The 26,931-nt window shown below is 39.6% G+C and overlaps 1 protein-coding gene across 8 annotated transcripts in view; it reads left to right on the top strand.

Annotated features, from left to right (window-relative positions):
• Nucleotides 1–26,931, top strand: part of LOC135208431 (TGF-beta receptor type-1-like) — a 368,373-nt gene that overhangs the window by 317,886 nt on the left and 23,556 nt on the right. For all 8 annotated transcript variants that reach the window (XM_064240592.1, XM_064240591.1, XM_064240594.1 and 5 more), the window contains exons 9-10: nucleotides 739–906; nucleotides 13,117–13,289. In XM_064240592.1, the coding sequence (XP_064096662.1) occupies nucleotides 739–906; nucleotides 13,117–13,289 (341 nt within the window). The remainder of the gene's footprint in view (nucleotides 1–738; nucleotides 907–13,116; nucleotides 13,290–26,931) is intronic.

Raw genomic sequence — 26,931 nt, 5'->3', positions numbered from 1 at the left:
CTGAATTTCAACTATTCCCTCCTGAAGATGAATAACAACCGAACATTATTTGCTTGATGGCGTAGCAGAGAAAAACCAATACAAAATTAGAAAAGTAGAGAAGACTATACAAAGTAAATGCAGCTGATGCAGCAATTTCATTCAACAATACTTGTTTAAAAGATCTTCTGTTGTTATTATTATTATTATTATTATTATTATTATTATTATTATTATTATTATTATTATTATTATTATTAGCCAGACATAAATCAAATTTTAATTTGTTAAATATGCAATAGAATTAAGATAATAATCAATACATGTAAATAGAACACCACAAAATTATTAGTACTATCACATCTTAGAATTTGACACACATTTACTCCATACATTAACAAGCCTCACGATCTTATGCCCGTATGTAGAGAGTGCAAATATGTAGTGGGATTCCTAATATCAGTCTGTAAAGCCCATAAAGAAATTTTAATCTAAAGTTGTATTCTGTTTTGAAGTTTTATGAAATCTGTAATTTGATGAAAATTGTGTAATTTTACTTTCTTCTTGAGCTATTCTTTGGCTCTCCCAGGGATATTTGAGAATTCTAGCTTGGTGGTATAATTTATATAGTAAAGTTAGTGATGTCTTGGATAATAATAACTATACAGTATGTGTTATGATTGATGTCTTGCATTATAATATAGCTATACAGTATTTGTTATGATAGTCATCTACAACTAAATGTTTTTCAAATTTCAGATAATGGTACCTGGACTCAGCTGTGGTTAGTTACTGATTATCATGAGAATGGTTCATTATTTGATTATCTGATGAGATATCCAGTTGACACTGTAGGAATGATTCGTATGGCTCTTTCTATTGCAACTGGTCTTGCTCATCTCCACATGGACATAATGGGAAACAAAGGTACAATATTTCAGCAACTTGACATTTTTTTTTATATTTTAATGTCATCTACGATAATAAATTGTCTTAAATTTAAATTGGTAACAGTCATGAGATCTTGATTTAACTTGAAAAAAGACAGAATGGAACAGTTTTTTTATTCATAGGTTTTAGGTTTTTTGCCTCTTTTAAATTTTTATATACAAATGAAATTTGTGTAAGATCATTCATTTATTCTTAGGATCATACTTTTCCTATTAATTGGTATGAATTGTATTTTCTTGTAATTGATGGCATTTTTTGTCTCAAAGAGACTGGCCTCTTTGATACTGCATTTAATATTTCAGTTAGTGATAATAGTTATATTTTTACAACACAAAACAAAAGACTAATTGATGTGTCACTAAGTTCAAGTGTGGTATCTGACTCGCTTCCACCTCAACTACGTATCTGAAGGCAAATGCCACAGATTTCCTACATTTACAATTGTTCATACGCGAACAAACCTTCGGTCTTAACAATAGGATAATTTCTTGCGCCTAGCTGGATCCGCTTAAAAAGCAGATGAAAGCAAGGAATCTTGTGATATCTGGCAACACATGCATAGCTTGGGTGAGGATTGATCAAGGACGAAGCCGCTACGCCAGTCTTTCTTTTTACTGCCTGGGCGAGAGTCGTGTTAACTCTTGGCCTTTTCCGGGTTCATTCCCCGGTTTGCTTGTGTTTAGTGTGTGTGTGTGTTTGGCTGATATTATGGCTTCTTCTGCTCCTTCTCGGAGTCAGCGTATGTGCCCCGGAGTTCCAGGTTTTCCGATGTTCTCGTTTTCTGGCATCGGCAGCGACTGATCCTCGCATAACGTGCAGTAGGTGACGTTCTAATTTGTGTTCTATTACGAATCCTTGCACGGAATGCCGGGCATGGTCTAAGGAGCAGTGGACATTGTTTTATGGCAAGAGAGAACATCGGAGGGTTTTGACTCTTTCTACTTCAGAAGGTTTTTCGCCTCTTCCCGATGTTTCGTCTCCTTCGTTCTCTCCCACCGGACTTCCTTCTGTTCTCGGACGCCTCCCTCGCAGGTTGGGGCGCTCATTTAGGCAGCCTCATTGCTTCAGGCGTTTGGAGTTTGCAGGACAAGCAGCAACATATCAACGTCTTGGAGTTGAAGGCGGCTTTCCTGGGTCTGAAGGAGTTTCCTGGGAAGGTAGAGGGTCATTCTGTCGTTCTCATGTAGGACAACACCATGGTGGTAGCCTATGGGAACAAACAGGGAGGTCTGGTTTCAGGTCAACTTCACGCCTTGACTGTCGAGCTTCACCAGTGGGCGGTCAGCAATTCGGTAGAGCTCTCAGCCAGGTATATCCCAGGGAAACAACGTGGTCACAGACAAACTCAGTCGCTGGGATCAGATCCTAGGCACAGTGTGGTCCCTTCATCAAGTGGTGGCAGACAAGCTTTTCCAGATTTGGGGGAGACCCATGCTGGACCTTTTTCCGACACGCTTCAACAGGAAGCTGGAGGTGTTCTGTTCAGTGGCTCCAGATCCTTTAGCATTGGCAGAGGACGCATTCCAACATCCCTGGTACAACCTGGAGGTGTGTGCCTTCCCTCCATTTTGTTTGATCCGTCAGGTTCTGAACAGGCTGATGAGTTCACAGGGTCTCAGGATGACTTTGGTAGCCCCTCAGTGGCCTCAGGCGGAATGGTTCCCAGATCTGCTGTCGTTGTCAGAGGTTCCGAGGGAGATTCCCCCTTGGCGACATCTCCTGTGTCAGCCCCATGCGGAAAGGTTCCACCAGTCAGTAGAATCCCTGTCTTTTCACGGTTGGAGGCTGTCACGTATCTCCTATGAGCGAGAGGCTTTTCTCAGAGAACAGCTGGGCATATGTCCAGCAGTCTTAGAAAGTCGACCTGTGCAGTTTACCAAGGTAAATGGGCAATTTATTGTGATTGGTGTCATAAACAGGGTTTTTCTCCACTTGCGACCTCTATTCAGCGAATAGCAGACTTTTTACCCTCCTCAGAGACGAGAAACATTTGTCCGATTTCTGCCATTAGAGGCTACAGGGCGGCCCTGAGTTTGGTGTTACGCCTTAAGGGTATTGACGTCTCCCCTTTATAGCTACAAACCTGAGGTCTTAACGTTACACTGCACGCCTCTAGCTGCCCCTCTTTTTGTTAAGTCATCCCAAGTTGGGAAAGTCTGGTGTAGCAGCATAGTCCTTGACCAATCCTCACCCGAGCTACACATGTTGCCAGATATCACAAGATTCCTTGCTTTCATCTGCTTTTGAACTGGATCCAGCTAGGCGCAACAAATTATCCTATTGTTAAGACCTCAGGTTTGTAGCTATGAAAAATACAAATTGCCTTAGAAAATTTGTCATTTTTTGTATTGTTTTAACCAGTTTCCAGCTGGTGCCAAAGGATTTATTCTTATGGTAAAACTTCAGAAGTTCAGGTTTGTTAGCTATGAAAAGTACAAATTAATTAAAAATTTATCATTTTTACTCATAAACCCATTAATCATAGAAGTGCCTTATTTTGGTAGTACATATAGGTGCTGTTTGTCCTCAAAGGAGTTACCCTCTCATGGTCTCCCCAGGCTCCAAATGACAGACAACCAATTACAAAGAATTCTCTCTTATGGTTGGTCTTGGCCAGAATAGTGCCATTGGCACAGTGATAGAATATAATGACCCAGGACAGGAGAGCTCTTTAACTCCTGTCCTACAACACCTGCCTTGGTTTTCTCTACATCCCACTTGCACAGACATTACCAGCACGTATGTCAGCCATCTTCCTCATTACACTGGGCTGTCCAACAGTTCACTAATCTCCAGGTTTTGCCCTGGAAATAGGGCTGTCAATTTTAAGACCTCAGGTTTGTTAGCTATGAAAAATACAAATTAGTTAAAAATTTGTCATGTGTTCAAATGCAGCAAAAACCTTTGGTCTTACCATTAGGATAGACTCACACTTGGAGGGAGGTATGAGAATCCTGAACCAACGGGAGGTTAGGTACACCTGATTTTAGAAAGCGGACCTAAGCCTCTGAGATGTTAGATATATAGGTATCTAACACCCAGTCCACTAGGAGTAAATACAATATAATCTGTCCATATTTATTGCATGTATATTAGTCAAATAGAACTATATCTGTTCAAGCAACAAACCATGCCTGCACAACATGAAATGGGTTTGTCACCGCTCCTCACTCCCCTTGCTGAAGAGAGGAGTAGAAACTACAGAGAAGCAGATGTGTGTGTGTATGGAACCAAGAAATTGCTGGAACAGTATGGCTGCCAAACTCTCATGCATCAAGCCAGTCCTAGTGTATGATGTGTTTATCCTTCAACCTACCTGTAGGTATTAAGAAAAGGAAAAAAGGGAAATTAGAGACCAGTCATCTCACTCTTTCTCTCTTCCACACTGTCCCCCCAAGGGCACTGGATGAGTTACATAACTTATTTAGCAGCCACCACTGGACCCAAGGAAAAAGTGTTCCTGTTATCTATGGGCAATATCCTTTAAGTAGAAGGAAGTTAAAGTGGTCTGACAAAGCCAGGAACCAGCATTCAAAATCCTATGAACAGACAAGTTCTCCTTAAATGCCTGGGAGGAACTTATTCCTCTGATGCCTTGTGCTCTTGCATGCACAGTATTGGTGACAGAACTTGGCGATAAGGAGTAAGCCTTGCCTAATCACTTCATGTAACCAAAATGAAATGGTATTTTTGGACACTTCTTTTTTGGCTTGGCCTGTGTTAACAATAAGTCTACGACACCAAGGTCTTAGGTGGCAAGTTCTTTTTAAATAACATTGCATTACTTTGACGGGACAAATCACTAACTCTTGAGGATCATTGATAACAAACTCCTTAAGGGGAGGATTGGAAAATGAGGCAAATCCATCATCGTGAATCCAGGGATTTTGAGCTACTGACCCCCAACCCCTGGTGTGCTTTGTCATAATCTAAACCATTGAGTTCTCCAACTCTTTTCAAGGAAGCAAAAGGCAGAAGGAAAACAGTCTTCAAAGTCAGTTACCTTTCTGATGATTGACCCAGGGGTTTGAATGGAGCTCGAGTGAGACTATTTACCACCAGAGTAAGGTCCCACATAGGAGGTTTGACTTCCCTAGGTGAACAAGACTACTCAAAGCTCTTGAACAACATAGAGATTTCCCAGGATGAAGTGATGTCCACACCTTTCAGATGAAGAACTAATCATAAGGCAGCCCTGTATCCCTTGACCACAGAAACGGAAAATAGTTTCTCTGTTCTGAGAAAGCTCAGAAAGTCCACTCTCTGCTGAACAGGAGTTCCAAATGGAGAGAAACCCCGTCGATGACACCAGTCACAGTAGACAACCCAATTGCCCTGGTACACGGCTAACAAAGATCTCCTGAGGTAGCCTGACATCTTGAGTTGCTGCTCTGCAAGAAAAACCTCCCGTTCATAAGAGAATATCTTTGGGCACTGTTGAGAGAAGAGATAAAAGATCCACAAACCACTCTGCTTGGGACCACAAAGGAGCTACTAGAGTCATCCTGAGATTCTTGGAATCCATCACTCTGTTCAGGACATGACGGATCAGGCAGAACGGAGGGAATGCATAAACTTCTAGGTTGTCCCAAAGATGCTAAACGACGTCCTCTGCCACAACAAACAGATCTGGGACCGCCGAACAGTAGACCTCTAGCTTTCTGCTGAACCATGTACTGAAGAGGTTTAACATGGGTCTTCCACGTAGGTGGAATATCCTGTCTACCACCAATATATCATGATGCAGAGATCGCTCCGTACCCAGAACTTAACCCTGACAAGTTGGCTTGTCAGCCAGTACATTCATTTTACCCCAAATGTACCTGGCCTTGAGCTCCACCGCATTGTTAATCGCCCATTGGTGCAATTCAACAGTCAACAAGTGAAGTTGACATGACACCAGCCTCCCTGTTCACATACGCTACCACTGTATTGTTGTCCGACATCAAAATGACAGAGTGACCTACTATCCTCTCCCAAATTTCTTGAAGACCCAGGAAGGCAGCTTTCAACTCCAACACATTAATGTGGAGTTGCTTGTCCTGAGAGCTCTATGCCTAAGTCAGTTCTTTCAGATGAGCACCCCCAACCTTTGGAGAAGCGCCTCAGCGGCGTGGTTGGTATGGTATTAGGGTCCCACCTCGGTGGTCGTGGGTTCAATTTTTGGCCATTCCATTGAGGAGTGAGAGATGTGTATTTCTGGTGATAGAAGTTCACTCTTGACGTGGTTTGGAAGTCACGTAAAGCCGTTGGTCCCGTTGCTGAATAACCACTGGTTCCATGCAACGTAAAAGCACCATACAAACAAACAAACAACCTTTGGAGAAGGCGTCCAAGAACAGGAGAAGATCCAGAGAGGATGAATGAAGAGGAACTCTCACTGTAATATTCTGGTCGTCCAACCACCACAGAAGGTCGCTTCTCACTTCTGTTGGCAGAGGGACCTGGAGCTGAGGGGAGTCTCCTGCTGGGGACTAAAACTCGTTTACTCTCCATTGCAGTGATTGAATAAGATGATGTCCATGAAGACCAGCTTCTCTAGAGAATTCAAGAGGCCCAGAAGTACTTGCCACTGGTGGGCTGGTGGTTCTCCCCTTGAAAGGAAGGAGAGAGCTACTGTACAGTCCTGAAGTTCTCTAACCTCTGGTCTGTTGGAAAAAGCCTCAGCGATGCTGTATCTGTCATCATTCCCAGGTATAGAATCCTCTGGCTGGAAAGAAGATTGGACTTTTCCAGGTTTATCACTATACCTAGGTTGTAACAAAACTGGTGAAGACAGTCCCTGTCCCAATCCAGCTTTTCATGGGAACTAGCTAAGAACCAACCAGTCATCAAGATACGTACCTCAACAGGTGGATCCTCTGAGCATGAGCTCATGTCAGCACTGAGATCAAGATTCTTGGGAACCCTTGTGGAGCTGTTGTCAACCCGAAGCAAAGGACCTTGAACCAGAATACTTGCTCCCCAAGACTGAAGTGGAGGAATTTCCTGGACGAAGGGTGGATAGGAATCTGGAAGTAGGTGTCCTGATAGTCTATAGCCAGCATGAAGTTGTTTCACCTCTCGGCTGCTAAGACTGTCTGGGGGCATTTCCATCCTGAACCTCGCCTTCCTGATGAAGTGGTTCAGCGTGTCCATCATCTTCCTCACTTCCTCCTGGAGAGCTAAATGCTTCAGAGAGCCTTGGGTGTACATCAGGTGTAGGAGAGGACAATCAGAGAGAGGAGGAGGGAAGTCGAACAGAAGTAGATACCCTACCTGAAGGACATCTACTACGCACAATTCCCCTCCATGCACTTGCGACATAACCCAGTGGCTTGCCAGGCATCCCCCACCAACAGCAGTGGGCAGGGAGTGGTGCCATGAGACTTTACTATGGTGCTGAGTAGTCTCACTTGAGCTCCATTTGAGCCCCTGCGTCAATTGTCTTTCAGGGATCTGACTTTGAAAACTGTTTCCCTTCTGACTTTGGCTTCCATGGAAGGAATTGGAGAGCTCCATGGTTGGGATTATGACGTAAACATGCAAGGGGTTGGGGTTGGTAGCTTTCAAATTTGCCTGGAATTTGTGGCTAAAACCCAAAATGCCCTCAGTTCACGATGACAGATTTGCCTCATTTTCTGTTCCTTCCATTATGGAGTTTGTTACCAGCATCCTTCAAGACTTACTGCATGGTGCCATCACAGCACTACATTGTTTTTTAAAAAGGACTCATCACCTAGACCTAGGTGTCGTAGACTTTTTGTTAGGCAAGCGTACTCCTCATCGTCAAGTTCTGTCACCAATACTCTGCATACAGTGTCCCTTGCAGGACAGTTTGTATCTTGCCTAAGATGATAATTTGGAGGCAGGAATTAGTGAGATGACTGGTCTCTTTTTCTTTCCCTTTTCTCCTTTCATCAATACTACGGGCGGTTTGAAGAATAAACACATCATACGCTGGAACTGGCTTGATGCAGGTGAGTGTTGCACTCATACTGTTACAGAACTTTTTATGGTCCTTACAACATATAAATCTGCTTCTCGGATACATATTTTGACTCTGGTATTGTTCCCTGTTTTTTATTGCCAAGCCTTAATAGGGGTTATCCACAATAAAGAAAGTGATTAATAACTCGTGACTATACTTTGGACCAAAAATTTATTTTGGGTGCTTTAGGAGCTAAGCCAATTAGTCACCTGTCAGTTTCTTTTGTAAGCTCCTTTGAGAATGAACAGCAGCTACACTATCAACAGGTTTTGGCACTGGATAAACATACATGTTTTGGGTAGCCGCTGCGAGTCTTCAAACCCACCCACTTTCCCTGACAAAAAAGCATGGCACTCGGGTGAACATATATCTTGCACTGACCTGATGTGTAATGAGGAAGATAAATATCCGACATTTACACTATTGTCACTTCTGTGCAAATGTGATGTAGAGAAAACCAAGGCATTCATTGTAGGGTAAGAGATAGAGCCCTCCTGTCTTGCATCTTTATATTCTATCACTGTGCTAACAGCACTATTCTGGCCAAGACCAACTATAAGAGAATTCTTTGTAATTGGTTGGTCTGTTTGGAGTCCTGGGGGGATCATGAAAGTGTAACTCCTCTGAGGAGTCACAGCAGCTACCAAAATAGGTTTTTCCTTCTTTAAAACCTGGTTTTTCATGAACCAGATATCCATTAAAAGAGGCAGTAATATTTTTCCACTGCATTGCCATCAGCTTGACTACGTATGTATGCATACTCATCTCATTGTTTTGTGGATTCACTGGTAAAGAAATAAGTATAAAGGGAAGGAAGAAAGGTACTCTGTATACTGTAGTATACAGGCAGTCCCCGGGTTACGACGGGGGTTCCGTTCTTGAGGCGCGTCGTAAGCCGAAAATCGTCGTAAGCCGGAACGACACTTGGAAATATGCCTTAAACTAAGAAAAAGTTAGAGAGACCTTACCTGTGTGACATGCAAGTATTGCATGATGTGTAGTGTGGTTATTTCAATGCCAAAGGATGGTTCTTGAAGGTATAATTCTTTATTAAACTCTTGTGACACTATAAAGCACAATGTACTACACTTAATCCTTAGGTTAGATTATACACTAAACACTATTACACTGTACACTAATCCTTTGGTAGATCCTGGAGTACACTAAAATCCCAGTCTGGTAGCTCTGGAAGGTAAAAGTATTACACAATTAGTACAAAATACTACACAAAGTCCTGAATGCAATATGTAAATTATAGATATCAAGAGTAAAAGAGTTAATGTATGTTAATTAATTCCTTACTTTTAGTTTATAATTCCTTACTTTGAGTTATATCAAGAGTAAAAAAGTTAATGTATGTGAATTAATTCCTTACTTTTAGTTTAAAGTTGTCATGCTATGTAACCCTGGATGCACAAAGTCTTATGTGGCCCCATAGCCTACATCATTCAGGGGGTTCTGGAATGTACAAAAAATAATTAGTATGTCAGTAAGTACTCTATGCATAGTAAGTTACATACAGTAATATGCACCATACAGTGGTTTAATATCACATATATAACATGTATAAAACTTAGTTAATGTATGTTAATTAATTCCTTACCTTTAGTTTAAAGTTGTCGTGCTATGTAACCCTGGATGCACAAAGTCTTATGTGGCCCCATAGCCTACATCATTCAGGGGGTTCTGGAATGTACAAAAGTTAGACTTGGTCAGCCGTGTAACCACCATCCTTAATTATCTCAGCCAAACCACCTGGAAAACTTTCTGCTGCTTCGCTATCAGCACTAGCAGCTTCACCTTGCAGCTTCACATTATGCAAATTTGCACGAGCCTTAAAACGGTTAAACCAACCTCTACTCGCGGAAAATTCACCACCAGCACTGCCTTCGCCAAACTTTTTCACTACTGCCTCATGCAGCGCTCTAGCCTTCTCCTGGATCACACTTAAGCTCACCGGAACACGTCGCTGGTTCTGGTCCTCCAGCCAGATCATGAGCAATTTCTCCATTTCAACAATGCTCTGGCTACGTTGCTTCTCGTTTATCACCGTTGACTTCATCGGTGCAGCATCCTTAACATGCTTCAGAATACGTTCCTTGTCCTTCACAATGGTTACCACCGTGGTCCTGCTCAAGCCTAAAGAACGGCCTATTTCGGTGTTAGTTTCTCCCTTCTCCGAACGCTTCACCACGTCATATTTGACCTCCATCGTGATGACCTTCCTCTTCTTGGATGAACTATCATCGGAGGAAGTACTTTGGCGTTTAGGAGCCATTGTAAATTTGCGAAAATGGCAAGGAATTTCAGCAACGTCTTAGCACACAACCGACTGAACTTCAGGCAGACACGCGATTGAAGTGGCGTCCTTTCGTATTGTTACGCTTAGCGCCCTCGACCGTCCGAGGTCGTTGTTCGGTCAATTTACCATACAGTTTAATAGTGTTAATTAATTTATGCACCTCCGCTCAAAAACTAGTTCTGCATATGAGGTATCGTTAAAAAGCATAACAAAATGTCGTAACCTTGGAATTTGTGTTGTAATCTAACCAGAAACTTAGTTTTTTTAATTATGTACTGGAAACAAGCAATGATTTTTCATTATTTGCGCTTTTGGACTGTTTTAAACTGCGCATCCCAAGCTAGTGTATTCATTCGCCCGCAAACTAGTTCCGCATATGCGGCGTCACTAAAAAAATTCAAAAAATACGAAAAAAAAAGTGTCAAAAATCATCATAACCTCAAAATTTTTGTTGTAATGTAACCAAAAACATATTTTTATTATATACTGTGCTAAACTATAAAGGATTTTTATCATAGCGTGCGTTTTTTAAAAGCGTCGTTAACTCGGAGCGTCGGAAGCGTCAGGGTCATAACCTCGGAACAAGCGTCGTAACCCAGGACGGATTTTCCATTGAATATTTAAGAAAAAGCGTCTTAACCTCGGAACGTCGTAAGCCGGAACCGTCGTAACCCGGGGACCGCCTGTATTTGTATAAAAATGTTGATACATATTAACATTTATTTAATCACAACCTCGTTAACCATAAAAAATGCCCAAGTCACTATTTAGATGGTAGATCAAGTGGTAGATACCCCCAAATGTGGACAGCTTAATATAGGATCTACAAAGAACTGTTCAAGTGAGTGTGAGCATTAAAGAACAATTTAAATAAATATGTTGAATTACAGGTCAGTAGGATTGTGACGTGTTACATAACTTTATATATGGTTACTTTATGTCTGCGGACTGCCATGATATTTCTCTAATAATATTCATGTGCCTTTCTGTTAGATTCTTTATTAACTTGTGTTTTATTTTTCATTAAATCTTTTAATGCCTCCCCCCCCCCCCTATTCATAATAGAAGCCTTTTGAGAATTATGTGATTTTTATTTTTCTTTGTTGGCACAAACATTTTATGCACAGTATTGTTTTAAGAATTACAATTGTATAGGAAAAGGTAAATGATTGAAAATCCAGAGATTTTTAAAATTTCAAATATATTTTTGTAATTATTTCTTGCACAAATAACCACAATACTGTACATAAAAATATTTGTTCCAACAAAAAAATAAAAATCAAATAATTCTGAAAAGGCTTCTATTGTGAATAGAGGGGCTCCATTAAAAGGTTTATTAAAAAATAAAACACAAGTTAAAACGGAATCTAATAGAAAGACACATGAATATTGTTAGAAAGAACATGACAAAATATTCATTTACATACAAATATATATACATACATACATACATATATTTTTATATCATCTGAATTACACTGACACAGCTTTCAAAATAGATATTAGTTAGTGTCACAAATGGAGACAGTACTTTCTGTATGATATCATTAATTATCATTAGTTGTTGGACATAGCTGTTTATATTTTGCAAGATGACAGCAAATTTGCCAGTGAAAATTAATGCGGCTTGTTTTATTATCTATATTAAGATTTTATCTTTTAAACCATGTAAAACATTTACTTTGAATGGTTAAAAATGAAAATATATCTTAAAAAATCATTGTATTTCCCTGGAAATCCCAGGATTATTTTTTGATTGTCCTGAAATCCTTGGATCTAAAATCTGGCTCAAACTGGAAACCCTAATTGTGACCATACCTGAGATGAGCTTGTTTCACTTCTCATCTCAACCAACAGTACTGACTAGTGAATGGCTATTATTATTATTAATATTATATATATTATGCATATGGATGAAGCTTGTATAGGATGACAGTGTTGGAGATGACAATTATTTTACCATGCTGTTGTCACATTTTATTGTGTCAGTTCTGCCCCTGAAGATTAGAAAAGGACTAAATTTATGGTGGAAAGAAAGGCACACAACGTCGACAAATTGATCTGTTATATTGCTCAAGTGTATACAAACTACAGCAGACTGAATTAAATGTTTATTTCGACATATAGTACACATTGTCCTGGGTAAATGCTGCAAAGATAATTTGCCAATCATTAAAGACTGCTTAGAAAACCATAATGTAATTGCCATATCTACAAAACTTTATGGCTTAACTGTAGAAGAAATATACCAGCAAAGTTAAAATTTTTATTCCTGCATAAACCATTTGACAGTCTTGACAGACGTCGGAGAGAGCACATTTTAAAGAGTACAGGGTTTCCCACAAGACTGTATGGGTTGTGCCATTGTTTACATAAGACTCAATGCATAGTGATGGCGCCAGGCAGTGCATGTCACCAACTGTTTGGGTATTTTACGCTGTCCAATCTCTCCTCTCAATATGTATAGTTATAGCAGTTTTGTCTTCTCCCCCTTCCCCACCACCAAGCTATACATATAGTCAACATATGATTACTAATAGGGCTTTCATTAAACAAACAATTACCATCATAAAGTGAGAAAGAATTAGGTATCATGCTCATTAGATGCCTCTCAGTTTTGACTAATAAAAGTTTGTTTGAATGAGATTTCCATGTATGCAAGTTTTGAGACTATAATTAGCAAGTTTGTAAGGAAAAAAATTTTTTCCATACAAAAACACTATGATAATGACATTTTTTTTTTATTAATCATATTGACTCCTTATTCCGATGTCCTAATGCATTTGTAACAACATTTTGTTATATAATCATATAAGAAGGTAGTAAGCTTACTATGGCAACAAGGATATATATATATACTGGACCAGTACCTTTGGATATTGTCTTTTTTTCTAAAGTTTACATTATATTTCAGGAAAGCCTGCTATAGCTCATCGTGATTTGAAGAGCAAGAATATTTTAGTAAAATCAAATGGTACGTGTGCCATAGCTGATTTAGGGTTAGCGGTGCGATATGAGTCCGCCACTGACAGTGTGGACATAGTGCACAATAACAGAGTGGGCACTAAAAGATACCTAGCTCCTGAGGTGAGTTTTTCATAATGTCTAATATAAGCTTTGTTTGCTTAGAATAATTTAGCAAAAAATGTCCTTTTTATGGTGCAGTTACCTTGCCGTTGAAAACAATAGCACAGTGTCCCCCCGTATTCGCGGGGGATGTGTACCAGACACCCCCGCGAATAGTTAAAACCACTACTAAAAATGCTTATAACTGCCTATCTTGAAAGTTCAGATGCCAAATATATACCTTTAATAACATCCTACTTCAAATATACCTAAAATTACTAACCTATTACTGCATTAATCTTTGAGGTTATATATTAATATCATTTTAAAGTCATCTTAAACATTTTACCATTAAAAATATATACCTACAAATAACAGAGAGAGAGAGAGAGAGACCAATGAATGGCAACATCATATATTTGACCCTCAAGAGTGAAATTATGAATTATTTCTGAGACAGAGAGAATAATAATGGAGAGAGAGAGAGAGAGAGAGAGAGAGAGAGAGAGAGAGAGAGAGAGAGAGAGAGAGAATAACTCCTAGACTCCGCTTCCTCCCCTCCACCAATTCGTATATCAAACTCATTTACTCCCCTGCCCATGTTCCTCCAAGTGGATAAAAAAGGGATTTTGACGTAGGAAAAATCTATTTCTGGGTGATTGGCTCGTGTCGCCCTATGAAATATCCTTAAGATCATTATTTCTAGGTAAAATTAATCTAAAATTACCAGAGAAAAACAAAATTAAGAAAATGTCAGTAAAACTGACTCGCTCACTCTATAAAAGAAGTGTCGGTATGGGAATATAGGCGAGTGGGATCACTACCACGAGTAATTCACCAGTTAGACCTTCCAACATAAAATCCCCACCAGAGAGAGCTGATACTAAAGGGTGATGCGGCCGCTACTACTACTACTACCGACGCCACGGACAGCAGCGCCCCTAGCGGTCATCCTTAATCTATGAACATCTTGTCCTGCAGGGTGGGTAAAAGAAAACAGGGTGGGTTTCATAGGGCGACACGAGCCAATCACCCAGAAATAGATTTTTTCCTACGTCAAAATCCCTTTTCTGGGCTCAGCTCGTGTCGGCCTATGAAATAGTACCAGAGAAACAGACAAGATGGGAATAAGGACAAATGAAACCCAATAGTAAAAAAGAGATATATAATATAAGTGAATCAGGGACATTACAGTATACAAACAAAGTACTTAAAGCTAACTTATCCTAAACAATGGTATGATAAAGAAAGCAATCAATATAAAGTACTTAAAATTAACTTATATTAGACATAGTAATACATAATAGTGTAATGGCAAAAACAATAAAGAATGATTCACTTAATTAAGATATTTACAAAATATACAAACTCATTGTGTTCTACCCTAGCATAAAAATAAGGGTAGAAACACTGAAGTACATTATATGTACATAACGTGGATGTCCCTAGCAAAAAAATAAGGGACAATCCACCAATATGATTCTAGCGGCTAAGGCTAGAGTATTCCGAGTAGCATGGCAATAGGGTGAGGCATGTTGGACGAGGTAGGTAGAAAGGAGACCTGGATCTATACTACAACTACTATGCAGTATCAGGAGAAACAATGTTTCCCGCTGCTACTGCAGAAAATTTTAAAGATTCCAAGGACTTCAGGTAATGACGTTTAAAGACTGTCGGTGATTTCCATCCAGTATACTTTTTAAGATCCTCAAAGTTCATATGTTGGAAGTAATTAATTGAGGTGGCTACTCCTCTGATGTCATGCTTTGGAAATGAATCAGGGTTGGCTTGTTTAATGAAGTAAAGGATCTGTTGTCTGATTCCTTTCACTGATAAAGTGCCACCTTTTTCTCTCATAAAGAGAGAACCTGAGGATCTAGAGGATGTATGGGCAGAGAGAAGGATCTTGCGGAAGTGGGATGACTTTCCAAGGAGCCCACCTTGCAAGGGGATCCTCATTTTTAGCTAAAAAGCTACGATCCGGAGAAAGTAGAACTTCTCCTGAGGGGAGAAATTCCACATGACCCGCATCTCTGGATAGAGCCGATAGTTCTGAAATTCTGGCTCCTGAAGCCAGGCTTAACAAAAATAACGTCTTTCTAAGAAGCATTATGAATGTGCAAGACGAGTTGTCAGTATCTGAGGCTAGTTTGAGGACATCATTTAAGAACCATGAAACTGCAGTAGGCCTTTGAGAAGGTCTAAGTCTAGCACAGGCTTTTTGAACTTGTCGCAACGAATGAAAGAGTTTAGCTTTGACAAGTCTAAGATTACCCTTCTTTTTGTTGAGCCTTTCTTTGGCATGCTGAATAAGCGACCTTGAAATTTTAGATGCTTGACTCTCGCAATAGCTCCTTTCTGAAGGAGTTCCTCCGCATAATCTGTCAATTCCTTTGATGGTTCCTGATAGAATGATTTGATTGGAGGAGGATCTTTGATCCAACTCCAACCCAATCCTTTGGACACGATGCTCTGTGCCCATTTGCTGAACCCCCACCTGTGACGGAAGAGGAACAGCCTCCCTCCTACCTGGGGAGCCTCACTGTTGTTGGGCGGGTTGACCTCTGCGCCCTCCTCTGAAGTGCTTACCTCTTGCAGCTCTTCCTGTGCCACGTTGGCGAAAGTGGCCCCTCGCCCTGCTACCCCTAGAGAACCTATTAAAGGTTGGGTAGGCCTGGCTTTCGTACATTGAATTGAAGGCCGGCGAGACTGCGTAAGAGGTGGAAGGTTGGCTTTGAGGAGACAACAGGAGAATGGGTTGCGTCTGCTTCGAAGTTGACGGCTGTCCCTGTTGTGTAACTGGGACGGCCTGAACAAATTGCTGTTGCTGCTATTGCTTTTGGTAAGGCTGGAACCTTCTTCCTGTCTTCTTTAGCTTCTTACCAGCAGCAGGGGCGGTCTCTTGTTTCCTCTTGGAAGAGATGCCCCATCTGGCTCTAAGGCTCTGGTTAAGCCTAGCAGCCTCGTGGTGCACCTCATTCACAGAGGCCTCTGGGAAGAGGTCCGCACCCCACATGCTGGAAGCTAAGAGTCTATTAGGCTCATGCCTGATAGTAGCTCCTGCAAGACATGCTTTCGGCAGTTCCTTCTAGCTAGGAAGAAGTCAAAAGCATCAGCTTGGACTGTCTGAAGCTGTGATTTAGCCAGAATCTTGAATAAAGGTTCTGTGGCGTAAGACAGGGCAGCCATTTCCGTAATGATCAGGGAGTTAAGGGACCTCCCAAATCTTGTACGGGCATCAAACTCTGCCTGACTAAGGGTATCAGGCAGTCTTGGAAGCTTCTCGCCAAACTGATCCATTGCGCAGTCTGGCTTAAGCTTACCTACTGAGAACGTGGCAGGCAAGTTCTCCCACAATTCTCCAAAGGCCGGGAAGAGCGGAGAAGTAGATTCCGCTTCCCTCAACTGTGGCATGGGCTCGTCCTTGAGGACTGCCTGAAGAGTCGCTTCAACTACTTTGGTAGCGAACGGAAGAGAAGCCTCCTCCTCCGTAGCGAAAATAGTGAATGGACTCTTGAATGCTTGGAGTTTGGTGTTGGTACACTCCCAATCCTCCAGGCAGTGAACCCATTCCCGCTGTGCATGATCCCTACTATACAGCACAGTCTCTCGGGAGATCTTATCCTCTCTAGTGAGAGCAGCGACGGTCAGCCTAGCATACCCAATGAAAGGCTGAGTCAGTCCGGGAGGATAGAACTCGAAGTCCTCAATCCTTCGAGTTCCACACTCTGGAATGGAGATCATGCCGTCCTTGAAGGGGGCATAAGCGGCCACTCTCCATGGGTTATCCATGGAGAAGGCTGGTAGGGATTCGTAAGGAGGTAACTGTAAAACACCAGTACCTGCTACAGGGGAGCTTGGCTGAGGAGCCTGGTTAAGACCAGCAAAGCGGTCGTCGTGCTCTCTAACTCGGTTAGAGAGATCTTGAATCGACTGGCCAGACTGGTTGATGGTGTTTGACAGCTGTGCAAACATCTGTTCAAACTTAGAGCCAAGAGAGCCAACCATCTCTCCCACTTGTTGCATCACAACTGCTGAAAAGTTGGTGGGATCAAAGGAGCTCGGTCCCGCCACCCCAACAGGAGTTACCGGAGTAGATCCGGTAGATGCCGGAGAAGGCGTTGGCTCGGCCGGAGCGTGAGCCTTCTCCTTAGAAGCCTTGCTTCTAGAGCTCTTAGAATAGGAAGAGCTAGGCTTTGCTTTCACCGCGTCAGCGTAGGAAGTCGTAGACTTCCTAGCTGAAGAAGACGACAACTTCTTAGAAGTCGTCTTATGCAGTGTCTTCTGTTCTCTCTGTCCCTTCACCTTCGGGGGCGGGGTACAGAGAGAGCGGGAGAGCGGGCAGGGATCTCAGATCCCGTGAAGCCTTGGAATGAAGAGGAAGAAGGGACAGGGGAAGAAGATCCAGGAGCACCCAAGGAAAGACCTTGGGCGCCCGACACACCTACCTCAACCAACAAATCCTCTGCCCCTACTGCCATAGGCTCAATATTCAGGTCCAGGTTGGCCACATCTGGGACCGGCTCCTGCGTAGAGACGGACCCGAACGCCTGCTGCACCTCCTGCTGGATAGAGGCTATGAGAGGGGCTGCCGAGATGGGGGCCACGTAACCAGTCGACTTGCCACCGGGGAAGATCTGGACGGCCAGCTTCTTATCAAGTATATAAGGCTGGCCCTTGGCGGCGTTCTTCCCGAAGCCGCCCACCCAAGCCTTCAGGGTTGCCAGGGCGACTTCCCTCACGGCGGCAGCCTGAAAGAGAAGGCGATATGAAGCTTCTAACGGCGGAGATAGGGTTTAACGAAGCTTAAGACTAAGTGTTATTAGTGATAAGACCAAGAAAAGTCTAGGAGTAGACTTACCCCACCCAAAAGCTGACTAACGAGGTCGTAGCAGATGGTGCAAGCCTCCGGGTGCCAAACGATCAGTCCGTTGTGGGTGGTGGCACACGGGGCGTGGGTCCTACACTCTTCATGGGCGAAGGGTTGTACAACGTCGCGTTGCAACCTGGGACCTGGCAGTTGGTAGCCTGTAAGTGGAGAGATACATGAGTATCAGGTGCACACTTACAGCCTAACAAATACTCCGCTGCATGCCGGAGCATGTAAGTTAGATTAAACCAGAGCTCCGCCGTAATACGTGTGGTAACTAGGCGGTTGGAGTGGTCTAAGGCTACGCCGGAGACAGGAAAAAGATTCCAACCAGGAGTGGTGAGGAGCCATGAAACCACGACGGAGAACGACGGAGATAGTACATAAAATAAATTAAAACTAAAATTCACCGTAATATTAAGGGTATATCCGTATATAACGAAGTATAAAATTTTCCGTCTACTAGAAGAGTGCCCAGGTAAGGAGCCAGCTCTCCTCCAGTAGCGGAAAACAGGATATAGTAGGCAAGCAACAGACCACTAGTAATTGTCCACCCCGCCCACTGGCGGAGCCAGACGGACCTATAACCGAAGGGGCCCCCGGCTTCAGCGGAGGCTCCGTCCGTTACGGTAGGGGAAGGGTGGGACTGAGGCAGTTTTACCTAGAAATAATGATCTTAAGGATATTTCATAGGCCGACACGAGCTGAGCCCAGAAAGACTGGGAATCGCTATTTTTAATTAATCTTATTAATATTTGAAAATTAGTTATAAGGTAAATCATTTATTTACACTACAAAACAAATAAACATACGTGAGAGAGAAAGAGAGAGAATGTTATTGATACTGTTTAATCTCATTAAATGTAATATTATTTGTAAACTAGTACTGTATATTATTATTTTACCATAAAATGTAGTAATGTCCTTAAAGATATACTTATACATACTCTTCCAGCCCAAACAGAGGGTGAGAGTTACCACTAGCGCATGCTAGTATCTCGTGTGGAGAGAGAGAGAGAGAGAGAGACGAGAGAGAGGAGAGATAGAGAGAGAGAGAGAGAGATACTATCACATGTGAATTTTGAGATTAGTTATATTATTATTATTATTATTATTATTATTATTATTATTATTATTATTATGCGAAAATATTAATAAACATACGCATGTACCATAGAAATTATCTCATATCAGCAAAAGAGAAAGAGAGAGAATTTCAATGATCCGTAGATGGCAACACTGGATTTGACAGTTGGAACCCAGCCAACCAAGCTGGCTACGTAACAAGACACGGGTTAAATGCATTTTCTTTTATTCTTACATAATTCTTTTTATTTATAAACTAAAATCTTGCTAATTCACTTTAGTATTTTCTTTAATGAATTTATATTATTGCTGTTTACATTAATATGGATATTTGAAAATTAGTAAATCATCATCCAAAAAACATACATCGCTTTAAGAGAGAGAGAGAGATTATTGTAGTATTTGTAAAATACTTTCACATATGATTTTTGTAATTACAGTTATTATTATTATTATTATTATTATTATTATTGTTATTATTAAAAATTCCTCATAGTAGCACGAGTCTTCAAATCGAGAAACAAATCCACTGAAATATATGTACATTTACATAACTGTGGATTTGTTTCTCCATTATTATTATTATTATTATTATTATTATTATTATTATTATTATTATTATTATTATTATTATTTGAAAATATTAATAAACATATTACGCATATATGTACCATAAAAATCTCTCATCTCAGTAAAAGAGAGAGAGAGAGAGACGAGAGACGGAAGAGAGAGAGAGAGAGAGAGAGAGAGGAGAGACGAGAGAGAGAGAGAGAGAGTGGAAATTTCATGAGCACTTGATGGCAGCAACAAATCAGCTCCTTCCCCCTCTGGTCACTTAACTTGATACGTATATCTGAGTTGTAGTACCTTGAGTTGGAGAAAGAATCTGACTGGGATTTCCTTCATTCTTCCATAATTTTTTAAATTTATAAGCTAAAATCTTACTAATTCACTATGGTATTTTCTTTAATGAATTGATATTATTGCTGTATAAATTGATATTAATATTTGAAAATAGTAAATCATTTATTTATCATACAAAAAAACATACATCTTTGTAGTAGAGAGAGAGAGAGAGAGAGAGAGAATTACTATTTTTATTATGTGATATCATTTAAACTTATTAAATTTACTAATTCAGTATTAATCAAAATTAATATTTGAAAATTAGTAAACCATTTTTGTATCATAAAAATGTATTTAGTCATGAAAATAAACATCAAAATACACTAATCAGTGATTATTTTCGTCTGAAAATTCCGCGAATGGGCGAGTCCGTCCGCGAATAATTTCTAGATAGGTTCCAAAGAAAAATCCGCGAATGTGTGAGTCCGCGAATCCGGAGAACGCAAATACGGGGGGAACACTGTATTCCTGCTGTATGCTAAACTTACCCAACTTCAACTCTGTACTATCTTTAATTTTTGTGAAAGACTTAAAACCACATGCAGTGCTTGTACTACAGTATTACAGATGGTTGTTTACACTTAAAAATATATTTTAAAATATAACCTGGTCCAAAGTCTAGATGTACGCACGTGCTTGTGTTTTTTGTGCTTTTGGTCTTGCTATTGAGTTTATGATTATGTGCAGTTTGTTCGTTAAATTATTCACCTTATCCCCTTAATTTTTCTTGTAAATATCCTTTTACTACATAATAGGCACTCAATTAAAAAAGTTTGACAGGGTAAGTTGCCGTTTGCCTTGTCCCTTATGGAATTATTCCCATAAGGTATGTGTTTTGAAAAATGCGAATTTCCAATTCTGTGAAGCAGTGGATTGACCAAATTCTTGCATAATTGGGGACTATACTGTGTGTTTATATATACACACACACATATATATATACAGGCGGCCCGCGGTTAACGGCGCAATCACTCAGCGGCAAATCGGTTTTACAGCTGTCGTCAAAAATATTCCTTAAAAAAATAGGCATTTTAAGGTATTTTTACGACACAATTTTCAGTTAACAGCGCCGCTAGCGCTGTTGTCTAACGCGTTCATACAGTTGTAGAAATGCCGTTCAGACCATAAAGATTATGCAAATTATATTAACAAATTGCATGGAGAGTTATTACATAGGTATTAGGGTAAAATATATGCCTCTGACGCTGTTCTATGCCGAAAATATCAAGTTACTTAAGTGCAAATTTAGCTATGGATGTGTCGATTTATAAATGTTCATGCTTTTATGTTTAAAATGTGTATGAAAATGTATTACGTATAGATTATTCTTAATTCTGCACAGAAATATGATACGAAGGCAGCTTTTGAAACTGCCCTTCACATTATCAAACGCGATGTTTTTTCATGTTCTTTCTTGTGAGCTGCCGCCTGCCGGTCTTCCGAAAATACAGAGTTGAAAAAAAATGCAAATTAGCTTTCGATGTGTCTGTTTTATAAATGTTCATGCTTTTATGTTTAAAATGTGCATGAAAATGTATTACGTATAGAGTATTTTTATTTCTGTGCAGAAATATGATAAAAAGGCAGCTTTGAAACTGCCCTTCACGTTATCAAATACGATGTTTTTTTCATGTTTGTTCTTGTAAGCCGCTGTCTGCCGCTCTTCCGAAATATCGAGTTAAAAAGAGTGCAAATTTATCAATCGATGTGTCAATTTTTTAAATGTTTATGCTTTTATGTTTAAAAAATGTATGAAAATATATTACTTATAGGGCAATAAGTCAGCCTCTGTAACTACGCTCCACGTTGTCAGGATGTTTTTTCATGTTCGTTCTTGTCCGCCACTATTCCGAAAAATGCATGGTGTTATTTTATTAATTATGCATCTTTTCCATAAATCCTTTAAAAAGTTGTACATTACTTCACTGTATCCAATAATATTGTATGTATTCTCATATTATTGTATTATAAAATACTACGGTAAATCTAAGCCAAGCCCAGTATTCCGCGGAGCGGCCAATGTTGTGGTTTGAAATCAGCTGATGGCGAATACAAGTTTGTTTAACCATAACGCAATTCTGAGCGAATTCTCTTGCAACAAATATCAAGATACAGGCGGCCCGCGGTTAACAGCGCAATCACTCAACGGCGAATCGGTTTTATGGCGGTCGTCAAAAATATTCATTAAAAAAATAAGGCATTTTAAAGGTATCTTTACGGCACAATTTTCAGTTAACAGCGCCGCTAGCGCCGTTGTCTAACGAGTTCATACATTTGTAGAAATGCCGTTCAGACCATAAAGGTTATGCAAATTATATTATCAAATTTTATGGAGAGTTATTACGTTGGTATTAGGGTAAAATATATGCCTCTGACGCTGTTCTATGCTGAAAATATCAAGTTACATAAGTGCAAATTTAGCTATGGATGTGTCGATTTATAAAGGTTCATGCTTTTGTTAAAAATGTGTATGAAAATGTATTACGTGAAAGGTATTTTTATTTCTGTACAGAAATATGATACAAAGGCAGCTTTTGAAACTGCCCTTCACGTTATCAAATACGATGTTTTTCATGTTCTTTCTTGTGAGCCACCATCTGCCGCTCTTCCGAAAATATCGATTTAAAAAAAGTGCAAATTAGCGATCGATGTGTCGATTTTATAAATGTTTATGCTTTGGTGTTTAAAATGTGTATGAAAATGTATTACGAATAGGGTATTTTTATTTCTGTGCAGAAATAAGATAAAAAGGTAGCTTTTGAAACTGCCCTTCAAGTTATCGACTACGATGTTTTTTCAAGTTCGTTCTTGTATGCCGCTGTTCAGAAAATATAGAGTTAAAAAGAGTGCAAATTTAGCGATCGATGTGTCAACTTTTTTATTGTTTATGCTTTTATGTTTAAAATGCGTATGAAAATATATTACGTAAAGGTATTTTCATTTTTGTACAGAAATAAGATACAAATTAAGGCAGCCTTTGTAACTATGCTCCACATTGTCAGTTCCGAAAAATGCATTGTGTTATTTTATTAAATATGCTTATTTTCCATAAATCCTTTAAAAATTTATACATTATTTCACTGTATCCAAGAATATTTTATTTATTCTCATATTATTGTATTTTAAAATACTACGGCAAATTTAAGCCAGTATTCCGCGGAGCGGCCAATGTTGTGGTTTGAAATCAGCTGATGAATACGAGTTTGTTTCACCATAACGCAATTCTGAGCGAATGCTCTTGCTTCTAGTTAGCATAAACGAATATCTAGATACTTGACTTATATGAGACAAAGTTATTTTTCCTTATACAGCATGTTTTTAGGTGGAAATATTTATTGAATATGTCTCGTTGTGAATGTGAACTACTTTTTTTTTCGTTAACAGATTACGTTGGCGGCATGTTTATTGCGTAAAAAATTATGTGATTCCGTTCGCAATAATCCTTCATATCATCGTAATACGAACTTTACGTTATTAATCTTATATTGGCGTGAAACCAACAGTAAAATGTGTTCTTTCAAGCACAGTAGTTTTGATTAAAATAATTTTATCCCAATTTTATCTACGGTTGTGTTTGATGGCAAATGTTTACTGCAGTTTTATCCTTGTTGCCGATGTACGATAATAGTCATTTCTCAGCTTCAGTCATAACTAGGTTCAAATTTAACAGTATATATTTCCCGATTGATCTTTAATCTATATTGATCTTTGATCTATAGCGAATAAAGTTATTACATTAAGATATCTCAGTTCTATTCTATACATAACGCCATTTACAACAACTACGGTAATGTTGTACTGTAGTACAATGATTGAAATACAAGCCAAACGGATGTTATCCAGCTCGGTTGTACTTAGAAAAAAAAAAGTAGTTTCTCGTTTGGTTGTTCATGGCTGTACACGTTCACGCAACGAGTATAACGTTAAAACCATACTTTTATCATTCTCTTTTGCTGTTATTGAACTTATGTAACTAGAAGATGGATAAAGTTAGGCCATTGTAATTTGATCTCTCATAAAATCGGACTATCGTAAGACTAATAATCGTAACTTGAACACTACAGCTACCTGTACACTGTATAAACTTTCATTATATCTTTACATGCTCTAGACACCCAAAGGATTACAGCTAGGCTTTTTTCACTTTACAGTATTTACATTGCTATAATGTACTGTACAGTAAATGCTATAGTACTATACTGCATAAATATAATTTTACTTATTGCGCCGTTGTGGGATTACGGCGCCTTTGACTGGTCTAGAGTTTCGAAAGAAGGTGTGCGGTGGCTGTAGGCTTTAAAATCTCTCAGCGTCAAAAATTGCTTGGCGTCGGCTGCCAGGAACGGAACCCCTGCCACTAACCGAGGGCCGCCTGTACTTGACTTATATGAGACAAGGTTATTTTTCCTTATACAATGTGTTTTTAGGTGGAAATATGAATTGAATATGTCTTGTTGTGAATGTGAACTACTTTTTTTTGTTTTGTTAACAGATTACGTTGGCGGCATGTTTATTGCGTAGAAAGATTACGCAATTCCGTTCATAATTCCCCTTTATATCATCTTAATACGAACTTTACGTTATTTATCTTATATCGGTGTGAAACCAACAGTAAAATGTGTCCTTTCAAGGACAGTAGTTTTGATTAAAATTATTTTATCGACAGTTGTGTTTGATGGCATACGTTTAATGGAGTTTTATCCTTGTTGCCAATGTACGATAATAGTCATTAGCAGCTTGAAGAACAGTTTTCTCTGCTTCAGTTATAATTAGGTTTATATTTAACAGTATACGTATTTCCCAATTGATCTTTGATCTATATTGATCTTTGATCTATAGTGAATAAAGTTATTACATTAAGATATCTCAGTTCTATTCTATACATAATGCCATTTATAACAACTACGGTAATGGTGTGCTGTAGTACGATGTTTGAAATACAAGCCAAATGGATGTTATCCAATGTGGTTGTACTTAGAAAAAAGAAAAAGTCGTTTCTCGTTCGGTTGTTCATGGCTGTACACGTTCACGCAACAAGTATAACGTTAAAACCATACTTTCATCATTCTCTTTTGCTGTTATTGAACTTATGTAACTAGAAGATGGATAAAGTTAGGCTATTGTAATTTGATCTCTCATTAAATCGGACTATCGTAAGACAAATTATCATAACTTGAACACTACAGCTACCTGAACACTGGAATAAACCTTATTATAACTTTACATACTCTAGATACCCAAAGGATTAAAGCTAGGCTTTTTTCACTTTACAGTATTTTTAATGCTATAATGTACTGTGCAGTACTACTGTACAGTAAATTCTATAGTACTATACTGCATAAATATTATTTTATTTATTGCACCATTGTGGGATTACGGCGCCTTTGACTGGTCTAGAGTTTCGAAAGAAGGTGTGCTGCGGCCGTAGGCTTTAAAATCGCTTAGTGTCGAAAATCACTTAGCGTTGGAATGGAACCCCTGCCACTAACCAAGGGCCACTTGTATATATAAATATATACCTATATATATATATATATATATATATATATATATATATATATATATAAAGGTATATATTTATATATTCAGGGAATCTCGGGTAATCACACTCCACAAGCATCTCTGTACCAACTGACCGTTCCCCGCTCCTTGAAGCGTCTCGCTCTTGGCAAAATGCTGACCCTAATACAATTTCTTTTCCTCAACCCTACACCCTCACGGATGGATATTTCTCTACCCCTTTCACTTAGCAACTGAAATCTAACAATCCCCTCCATATTTAACTGGTCACCTATCTCTTCATTAGGGTACTTAGGCATAAAAAAAAACCAAAAAAAAAACCCCCCTTTTCTACCGCTTTTTTGCCACCCGCTGCCACCCACCTGTAACGAGGATATGAACCTCGTTATTCATTTGGTAAACGTGTAACTCGAGCGTCAGGCAAACCAACACACAAATCTCTCTCTCTCTGTCTCTCTAAGCAACCAACAGCTCGCGACTTTCTCTCTCTCTCTCTCTCTCTCTCTCTCTCTCTCTCTCTCTCTCTCTCTCTCTCTCTCTCTCTCTCTCTCTCTCCCCACTCTAACAGGTAATCAAAATGAGAGAGTTGCATTATAAAAAATAAATTTATTTAACAACAAAAAGACAGTAAATCAAACAGGTCTCACAGACTAACTTAATTCAAATAAACCCCCAATACTAAAATGTCTAAAATGTAATTAGTCACACCAAATGTTTATTCTTCCATCGGGACTCCCTCTCTGTCCCCCCCATGGTTCCGCTAGAACCGTCTGTTTCAAAGACATGAGAAACACTTGTAAGTACACACATAAGTTTAACAACAAAGATTAAAGATTGGACATTCTCATTAATGTTTAACAGACAACAAGCCACTCTTTGGCTAAAATATTATAAGACTCACCCAAGCAGCCGGAATATTTCACACACAAAACTCATATACACTTTCGGAGAGCTTCCTCGGCATCCTGCCTTTCTCTCAAAGCCGCCTCTATGCCAAATCCCCCATAGACTTGGGTATGATACATTTTAAAATGAAGAGGCGCACACGCACATACGAATGCACATTTCAATGCCTCACATTACTGGCTACAACGAGTATCCCAAAGGCACTTTGAAAAGAGTTCATGAACTGAGTACATTGACTCATCTAACTATGCAGTTTTATGTCACGCCACCCCACAGAAACCATTCATCAGCTTTTCTCGGGTCATTGCTTCGGCATTCCAATAGGTCACAGCGAACATATTGGCAATATATCATTAATTATAACCCTAGGCCTAA

Source organism: Macrobrachium nipponense, chromosome 35, assembly GCF_015104395.2.
Source record: "Macrobrachium nipponense isolate FS-2020 chromosome 35, ASM1510439v2, whole genome shotgun sequence".
In the NCBI taxonomy this organism is placed as follows: Eukaryota; Metazoa; Arthropoda; class Malacostraca; order Decapoda; family Palaemonidae; genus Macrobrachium; species Macrobrachium nipponense.
Note: the sequence above shows the minus strand (reverse complement) of the source record. Positions and strands in the feature narration are given on the sequence as shown.